The sequence below is a fragment of the Trachymyrmex cornetzi genome, unplaced genomic scaffold (genome assembly GCF_001594075.2).
Source record: "Trachymyrmex cornetzi isolate Tcor2-1 unplaced genomic scaffold, Tcor1.1 scaffold695, whole genome shotgun sequence".
Classification (NCBI taxonomy): Eukaryota; Metazoa; Arthropoda; class Insecta; order Hymenoptera; family Formicidae; genus Trachymyrmex; species Trachymyrmex cornetzi.
In genome coordinates this window covers 7350-17532 of record NW_017300020.1, presented here as the reverse complement: position 1 = coordinate 17532, position 10183 = coordinate 7350, and the positions used below count along the sequence as shown (strand labels likewise).

At 37.8% G+C, this 10183-nt stretch overlaps 1 protein-coding gene across 1 annotated transcript; it reads right to left on the bottom strand.

Annotated features, from left to right (window-relative positions):
- Positions 1 to 3054: 3054 nt before the first annotated feature.
- On the bottom strand, positions 3055 to 6227 carry LOC108767595 (uncharacterized). Its single transcript, XM_018517560.1, has 4 exons — positions 5664 to 6227; positions 4856 to 5545; positions 3580 to 4555; positions 3055 to 3284 (listed from the first exon to the last, which is right to left on the bottom strand). The coding sequence occupies exons 1-4, from the start codon at positions 6225 to 6227 to the stop codon at positions 3055 to 3057; spliced, it is 2460 nt and encodes an 819-aa protein (XP_018373062.1).
- Between the last annotated feature and the right edge of the window lie 3956 nt (positions 6228 to 10183).

The following is a 10183-nucleotide window of genomic DNA, read 5'->3' as shown; positions in this document are numbered from 1 at the left end:
CCCTTAGGGGTGGGGGGTTGTAACCCCCTCAAAAGATAGATTTTTTGAAAAATCGTTTCACGTGTTTCAGCGTTATTTTTTAATACCGATAGTTTTTGAAATATTTGACCGTTCCGGAACTTTTTCCCTGTATATTAGATTTTTTCACTGTATATTAGACGTTTTTGACATATTAAAAACATCCAGATTAGATCCATGGATATTTTAAAAACGTTTCAAAAATATCCAGTGTTACCATTTTGGACTTTTTAAAAACATCTATTTTAGGATGCAATGGACTAAAACTGGACCAAATTAATACAGTAAACAAATTTTAGACCACAATCAAGACAAAATGATTTTTATATGAGTATTATTATTGATTAATATCTTATTCCATAATACATATCATAAAATTATAATAAAAAAAAAATATTTTTCCCTGAATTCGGAAACTAATTTCATAGTGCTTCGAAGCGGTCACCCATCCGGTTATATACCGCCATCCACTATGCTTGACTTCTGAAATCATATGAAAACTGCTACACTTCGATGATCCACGAATATAATCATGGATATATAATTACGACACCTGTTCAATATATGGTCCTAATAGAAATTTGTGCAGTTCAATTGAACATCCAGTCAGTTACTGTCTAATTTTATTTCAGTTTTAATCTTAATGTTATTACGACTATTTTCAGGTTAGGAAATCATACGCTGTACTTTCACAGTACCAGTTATCATGTACAGTAACAGTGTGGTAACGGTATTTTGTGAGGATATCGTGGGATATCGCATGCTTGGCTATCTGGGTAGATTTTTCGTCGTTGAAAATTTTTATCACAGCACAGACGTCCTAGGGACGTCCATGGGACGTTCAAAAGATGTCCGTACATACTAACAAAAGTGAAATTCCTCGTGCGGTCTTAAAAAAATTTTTACTTGTCAAGTCAGCGAAAGCAACACGTCGCGAGCAGATTTATAAAATTTTTTTTAAATGTCCAAATGTGAACATACTTTGTATGTTGAATAACGTATGTTTTTAAAACATTCGTACTAAGTCCATGGACATTTGGACCAGATTGAAATCAAGTCTGGATGTCCAATGGATGTCGTGTGCTGTCTGGGTCATTACGACTCAATGGCATTTTTATGAGATTCTTGTTTGTTGAAAACGTAAGAATTATATATTTTATATAAATGTCAAAAATATTATATTTGATACAATCTGTAATGATAATTTTAATATTTACAGCACCATGAGTAATATTGATATAGATGATTTTGAAGATAATGTTGAAAACATTGAATCAAGTATGTATTAATTGAACATAAAATACATTCTCTAATATTGTACAAATATTAAAACTATAAATATAAAAAAAACATAAAATTATCAATTTTCTGTACTATTAATGAATATTAGAACACAGTAAGTGACTTATTGTTCATAATGTTTATTTTTTTATGTATAGTGGGCCCCGCAAGAAAAGAAAGAAGAGTACCTAATTCTGAAAAGTCTGCCAGCGCAATAGATAAAATTGCAAAGTCATTGTGCAGCGATAACGATGTATTAATCTTCCGCTTATTCCAATTCCAGATGAATTCACGATGCGTTTTTGCAAATGTTAGAATGCCAGCTGCGAGAATTGGCTTTACGCAAATGGTGAGAGATTATAATGAAAGAGTTTTTAGATATAATATATGATGCTTTGGACGAATTTAATATGCATAATTTTTATATTATATTATATATTGTTTTATTTTTATATTATATGTCGTTTTTAATGGTACTTGAAGGTCTCTAACTGTTACTATATACTATGGGGCTCCGCACAATAAAAGGAACAGAGAACAGAGAACAGAAAATAAGAATTTCAACCTATTAGAAACTGTGTATTCCACAATACATGATTTCTGATAGGCTGAAATTCTTATTCTCTGTTCTTTGTTCCCTGTTTCTTTTATTGTGCGGAGCCCCTATCGCTTCAAAATAGTTAAGTTGTCGCTCCAAATTCGACGTTGTAAACCCTTTTCATGGATTTCAGTTGTCGCTGGCAACAATTGTCGCGTGATCTTTTGACGCTATAGAAAACAAGTGCTTTAGCGTCGCATGAAAAGGACTTTTATATGTCTATGGTTAAATTTTAACAAATTAGTTCATTGCATTGAATATTGGGTAAGATACTGGAGGATTTTTATGTAATCAATCCCTTAATAACGAATTTGAGAATCACCTATTTATTGCTCACTCAGTCGAAGTACAAACAGAACTGAACTTATTCCTTGGTCGACTGTGTTGCCAACAACAATCGGTAAAAAAAAAAGAAACTGCTAACGCCATTGACGCACGACTAAAGTGGCTCTCATAATAACTAAACAAACCAAGTCCCTAGATAGCGCGAGAGAATCGTACATTCCGGCCACCTTGAAGTATAAATTTCAACATTAACATAACTATTGACATTTGAAATACATTAGTTGATTAACTGACGCAAGATCCAAGTTCGGCGATATGCTACAAATTTATAACAGAACAACTTGATAATTATTTTCACTTAGGCAATAATATAATGGAAGCTTATAGCAGAAATTTAATGTTAGTCTATCGGTAGTATACATATCTTAGATAAGGAACGCTGAATTATTTCTCCAGTCGTTTTCAAAGATACGATACGTATCAATCCATCCGAGCTAGGATGAATTTCACATATTCGATCAATTCTCCATTTTAATGGGGGCATATTGTCGTCTCGAATCAGTACCAATTTACCCAGTTGTATTTCATGGTTGACCATAGTCGTAGTCCATTTAGTCCTTTGTTGCATCTGAGTGACATAATCCCTCGACCAACGTTTCCAAAATGATTGTTGCAACTGGGTCAGTAATTAATAACGGCTAACGCGATTCGAAGGTATCTCCAGAATTGATGCTTCTGGTAATAAAAGCAACGAAGTCCCAATTAAGAAGTGCTGGTGTAAAGATTTCTAACTCGTCAGGATCGCTGCTCAATGGACGTGAGTTCAAAATCGTTTCGATCTGCGTAAGCACCGTATAGAACTCTTCGAACGTTTACAATGTTTCATTAATAACGGTTTTAAGATGCGTCTTCACAGCCTTGATATTGGCTTCCCACAATCCTCCCATATGAGGGGAATGGGGTGGAATGAACCTCCAAGAAATTCCTCGATTGGAAGCAAATTCGATGACTTTTGCTTGTTGCTCGGAATTTGATAGAAATTCACCCATCTGTCGCAAAGCATTATTAGCCCCAAGAAAATTCTTTCCGTTGTCGGACCAAACTGATTCGCATCATCCTCTTCGAGAAATAAATCTCTTTAAAGCGTTTAAAAACATTTCAGTAATGAGATCCGACACTAGTTCCAGATGAATAGCCTTGATAGCCATACAAACGAAAAGACATATATATGCCTTACTTGATTTATTTCTCGAAATTTTCACACAGAGAAAGGCCCCGCATTCAGTCAACGCCGACGTAACTGAATGCTCTGGAGGGAATAACCCTACATGCAGGTAGATTACCCATCCGCTGTACTAAACCATGGGGTCGCGTCCGAAAACATAGTACGCATTTACTGAGTACACGTTTAATTGCTCCCTTGGCGTGGACTATCCAATAAGTCTCGCGAAATGTCGTCAATAATAACTGAGGACCCATGTGGAAATTACTCAAGTGTTGATCGCGTATTATTAGTTCTGTCAATATGTGATTGGAAGATAAAATGATTGGATGTTTTTGTGAATAAGGTAAAGGAGCATTTCTCAACCGGCCACCAACACGCAATAGATCATCCCGACCAATTATCGGATTGAGCGGTAGAATTTTACTGTGTGAATCTACCACTTTGTCCTGCTGAAGACTGTGCAGTTCTGACCTGAATATCTCCTGTTGATGAAGCTTTACCAATACCGTCATCGCTTGCTGAAGCTCTTTATTTGTAATCGGTCCGTGAATCATTAGAGATTTTGACTTAGATCGTATGCAATTCGTTTTGAATCTGAAGCAGTTTGCAATTATCCTTTTCAATCTGATCAATGATGAATAATGGTGTATGACGTCAAATGATTCTTGAACTTGCGCAAGCATGACCGATTGAGTCCGTGCCTCCGGGATCTCAATCGGTACTTGACCTGTAGATTTAGGCCAGTACACTTGCTCTTCTTTTAGCCACTGTGGGCCTTCCCACCATAGTGTCGCATCAAGCAGTTGATCTGGTGACATTCTCCGCGAAAGTATATCTGCCGGATTATATTCTGATCGCACGTGTGACCAGTCGTGGTTATTGGTCAGTCGTTGCAGTTCTGCAACACGGTTGCCCACAAACGTCTGCCAATTTCCTGGTTCTCCTCGAATCCACGCCACAACAATTTCAGAGTCGGTCCAAAAATATTGTTTCGAAATTGTACAGGTAAGTGCTTGAGAGACCTTTGAAGACAATTTGGCCAACAATACAGCCCCGCACAGTTCAAGCCTCGGTAGACTGATGGTCTTCAACGGTGTCACTCTGGACTTTGCTGTTAATATTTGGACTTTGATCGCTCCAGCCTTGTCCTTGGAAGATAAATGCACGCGCCGTAGGCGATCAAAGAAGCGTCGCAAAATCCGTGCAACTGTATGTCAATTGGATGATGTAAGACAGCATACCGAGGTACCTTTATTTGATTCACACGAGCTAGTTGATGACAGTATACTAACCATACTGATTTGAGCGTACGGAAGGGGAGTGTCCCACTCCAATTTCAATCGCCATAGTGACTGTAAGAACGTCTTGGCCTTGATGATTATCGGTCCGATCAGTCCCAATGGATCAAATATTTAAGTAACTACTGATAGCACAATACGTTTAGTCACCTTCTCAGATGTGAGATCCAACCTTGCTTCATACCTAAACATGTCGCGATTGGATTTCCATAAAAGACCTAAGATTTTAGTGTCTGCGAGTCCATAATCGTCCAGGCATTCTTCATCATCAAGCGCAATATTGGAACGAAACTTCGATAATTGAAATCCCGCTGTTTTTAGAATGTCGGTTACTTGCCTCTTTGTTCGACGAAGTTCTTGTGCTGATGACTCTCCTGTGATCATATCGTCGACATAAAAATCTTGAGTTATAACCTGGGCTGCACGAGGATATGTTGCTTCATAATCGTACGCCAATTGTTGCAACGATCGTATTGCTAAAAACGGTGCTGACGCAATCCTATATGTAACCGTATTCAAACAAAATGTAGTTACTGGCTGATCGGATGTCGATCTCCATAGTATACATTGATATAGCCGATGATCTGGTTTGATCATTATTTGTCGGTACATTTTAACTATATCACTAGTCAACACGTACGAATGTTGCCGGAATCGTATTAAGATCTCGAATAGTTCTGATTGAATCGTTGGGCCTACCGACAAGTAGTCGTTGAGCGACTTTCCGGACGTAGTTGGACTACATGCGTCGAATACCACTCGAAGCCTGGTGGACGTCGATGATTCCTTTATAACTGCGTAGTGTGGAAGGTAATTAATCTTGCTTTTCGTGATCCACCACTACAGACATATGACCGAGTTGAATGTACTCATCCATGAATTTAACGTATTGCCTTTGCAACTCGCTATCTCTCAGAAAGCGATGTTCCAACTTTCGCAGTCACTTAAGTGCACTGGCCTTGGAGTCGCCGAGGACACTTGGATCTTCGCGGAACGGTAATGCCACTTCAAATGTTCCATTGTCGTATCTTTTGTATTCGTTCCTAAAGATTTTCTTACATTCTGCTTCTTCTTTAGATGGTAATTTAGTGTTTGATACTTTCTCGACTTGCCAAAATCTCTCAAGCTGCGATTGCAGCTCTTCGTTCCGAACTAATCCGCATACAGAATGACAATTGCGTGTCCGTGATTCGACATACGATCTCAATTGTCCCCATATCAGCCAGCCGAGTTTCGTTGCTTGGAGGATGGGTTGTTTAGTCCCCAACTGGATTCGATCTGTTCCGAGAACTTCCCAGAATACTGTTGCCCCTAGCAGTATTTCTACATCTTGCGGTTTGTGGAAGGTTGGCTCTGCCAATTCAATATCTTGAGGTAGGTTTAGGAATTTAATGTTAATCAGTTTGGAGGGAATAAGTTGTGTGATCTGATTAATTACAAGTAAATGGACGTTCGTCTCATATGAAGTCGTAGTTAATGCTATCACTGTCCTTGTCATTTCAACTGTCTGTGATTCTGTCATGTGTAAGCATGAAATAATTATGTTTCGTTGCGCCTACCGTGAGTCCTAATCGTTCACAAGTCTTCCTTGTGATAAAATTGGCTTGTGATCCATTGTCTAACAAAGCGCGAACTCTCTGTAACTTACCGAATTCATCGCGAATGTAAATGATCGCAGTAGACAGAATAACCTTATGTTGTGCACCTGGTGGGATCAGAGAGGTGTTATATATTATGAGCTGCTCAAACCGTCCGAAACCATCACTGGCGACCGTTATCGACTACAACTGATACGTTTAAACCTTTTGACCGGAATGGGACAATAGGCACAACAAGCTGATTCTGTATCATGACAACGCTAGGTCATACGTTGCAAAACTGGTCAAGAAATACTTGGAAGGAGTAAAGTGGGAAATTCTACCTCACCCGCCGTATTCACCGGACATTGTTCCTTCAGATTTCCATTTGTTCCGATCCATGGAGTCGGCCCTTTCTGGAGAACGATTCAATTCTTATGAAGATATCAAAAAATGGCTTGATGAAAGGATCACTTCAAAAGAACCAGATTTTTTCATTCGAGGAATCCGTTTATTACCGGAAAAGTGGGAGAAAGTTGTCGCTTCCGAAGGAGCATACTTTGAATAAAAACTCACTTATACAGATTTGTTTAAATAAACATATCTTTTTCTTTTCAAAAAGGGCCGAAACTTATTCCCATACCCAATAAATAATTAATAAGCTTATCCCACTTGTCTATGGGCTCCTTCAATTGTTTTAGCACCCGCAAATGTTTTTGTGCATTGTCTAATAATGCCCGTAACAACTCTGCCGACTCCTTTGTAACCAGAGGTAAACTGAACTCATGTACATGATGATGAATCGTTAAGCGCGTATTTTGAAAACGTTTTGATAATAATTCTAAAGCAATTACATAATTCTCATTAGTCACTGGTATGGAAAGAATCACTTGAGCCGCTACACCCGATAGTGCAAATTTTAAACAATGGAACTTTTGTACTGGATCCAAAGTAGCGTTGCCGTCGACTCAGGCTAATAACGTGTCGCAAAATTGTTGCCACTCTTCGTAGTTTCCGCAAAAGGTCGGCAAAGTAATTACTGTCAATTTTACCATCGTCTGATTTGTACTTATGTTTGAGTTAATGTGATTCGAATGCTCACCTTGATGGTTACGATTTGTGTTCGACTCACCTAACCTAAATCGCTTGAGTTTTGACCGCGCGGAGGCTTGCACAACGAAAAACGCTTCCTCAAATCTCTCTCGTTCGGTGATATCTGCCTCCGGGAGATTTGCGTCGATTTGCGTCTGTATGACGTGAAATTCCTGCCATAACTCCTCGTACTTTTCTAATCTGCCTTGTAGTACTAACCTATATTCGTCTGTCTTGATAATTTTCGACAAACGTTTTAAATCTGGTTGCTTGAGATTTCAACGTCGTTCGTTGACGTTTCAGTGCTTCCAGAACTTCCATTTTTATGCTACAATACGTTTACAGTACTCGTAAGCTACTTATCGTCCGCTAATACAGATTGTTATCACGTTAAGTGCACGCACTTATGAAACGACACCGTGGCACCAGCAACACCAAACTGCTTGCAGAAACGATACGACACACTGATGGTTTTCCACATCAAGCTGCCGATGCTGCAGCTTGTAGCGTCAAGATGGTACAATGATGCCTACAGCGACGAGGTGGCGAAGCGACGGCCTGCCGAACCAAGATGGCAGAGTGATTTACCGATACCAGATGGCAAGATGGCGGCTTGCTGCGACAAGATGGCCCAATGATGGTTTGCCGAGACGAGATGGCCTAATGGCGGTTTGCCGAGATAAGATGGTCTAATGGCGGTTTGCCGAGACAAGATGGCCTAATGGCGGTTTGCCGAGACGAGACAGCACTATGCACTCGCTGGCCTACGCCCAAATACTGATGATGAATCCTTGAATGCCTAATCTATCCTCGATTCTAGCTGTAGAATGTCGACAAACGCGACTAAGGCGTGTGATCCTTGCAGTTCAATTCAACTTGCAACCAACGTAATTCTTTCTCGATGATTTTGAGACCGTATTTCCTCACCAATCTTCCAGATGTTCGCTATCTCAAACTTCGTTTTCTTCACTGTTACCGTGAATCCGGCTCGAAGGACCAAAACTTTGGAGGATTTTTATGTAATCAATACCTTAATAACGAATTTGAGAATCACCTTTTTATTGCTCGCTCGGTCGAAGTACAAACAGAACTGAACTTATTTCTTGGTCGACTGTGTTGCCAACAACAATCGGTAAAAAAAAGAAACTACTAACGCCATTGACGCACGACTAAAGTGGCTCTTATAATAACTAAACAAACCAAATCCCTAAATAGCGCCGGAGAATCGTACAGATACCAAAAGTAAATTTTTTATACGTAATTACGGATTCAACCGGATTGGTCGTATGTTTCATTTCTATGCACATTCCCAGTAAACAAGAAACATTCCAAAACATTTCAGTAACGTTGCAGCAACATTGTAACGTTACTGAAACATTTCAAAACATTATTGAAATGTTTCTTGCTTAGTGGGTTAGGTGAGAAAGTAAATAATCCATAATTACTGATTCAAGCGAATTACGGATAGAAAAGTATTTAAAAAATTCGAAAACATGATTCGACATCACTTCAATGAATAATTTTCAACAGTTTTCAATAATTTCTCGTTTGTTGGGGACATACGCGTACAAATAAATTTCAATTTTGTATTTTATTTATTTTTACGTTTACTGTATAAGTTACTGTGACTCTATCATCGCACTGAATTTGTATCTATGCAGATATGCTACTTGAAATTCTTGAACTGCATAACATTAAAAGATATTGTGCATCATTGCATGAAGGAATAAGCTATGACGATGCAAGTAGCTGGGCAATTGACATGGTGGGGTATTAATATCGAATAAACATTTTATAATATAATTTTATGTCAAGCGATTTACCCATGATGGAATTTTACCATGGTTATTTGCATAATCACTGACAAGATACTATTAAAGACAAGGCAAATTTTCGACGGTATAAAAAGGGTTTTAAGGGCCCGGTGGTAATTGAAGAACGCTGATATTATCGACAATTGATATAAATTTGCTATTATTATAATATAAACATTTGGCTAATACATTATTAAGTTCATGATTTTTTATTATATGCTCTATAAATAAATATGCATACTTGTAAAACTATAATATTTTATACGTTGCCGCAAAATTACAATTTTTTTCTCTATATCCAGATAGCAAGTTTCCCTCATGTTTCTATAAATTTGATACAAATTGCGTCGCCTAAGTTGCCATCTTTTTAAAGGAAAGCCGCTTCCGATTTTGCTTATGATATTGGCGGCAATATATACCATAAACGGTTATGCACAACCGGAGGGAAACAATTTCCGTCTTTTTTTTAATGAGTTTTATAGGACAATCGTATGGCAACATGATGGAATTAATTCTACATAAAACAAATTTGCTAGCAATATAAAAGAAACTGTTGAAATAAAAAGGGTTAATCTCTAACAACGTTTTTTTGTTTAAAATCGACTCAAAAGAGAACTTTAAGATATCTTTAAGAATTCTTTAAAAAACATCTTTAAGATATTTCATAAAGAACTCTGAAAGCTATCTTAAAGTGACTTTTAGACATTTTACTCATTTGGTTGACAGGTGTAAGCTACTATGAATAAAATTAAAATGCAGAACAAAATACATATTAAAGTATTAGGAAATTTCATTTACTCGGTAAACATTTCAAAAAAAGTATTATGCCTTTCATCTTAGAGCCCCTCCTCTTGGGGCTTACTTCAAAAAATTATTTTATTAGCAAATAATAAGATTTTATTCGGACCGATAAGAATTAAACACTAAGTATAAGAATATTCAAGCCTATGTCGGTCAAAGCTAGATCTTTTTTGCCTAAACAATTCCCAGTGAAT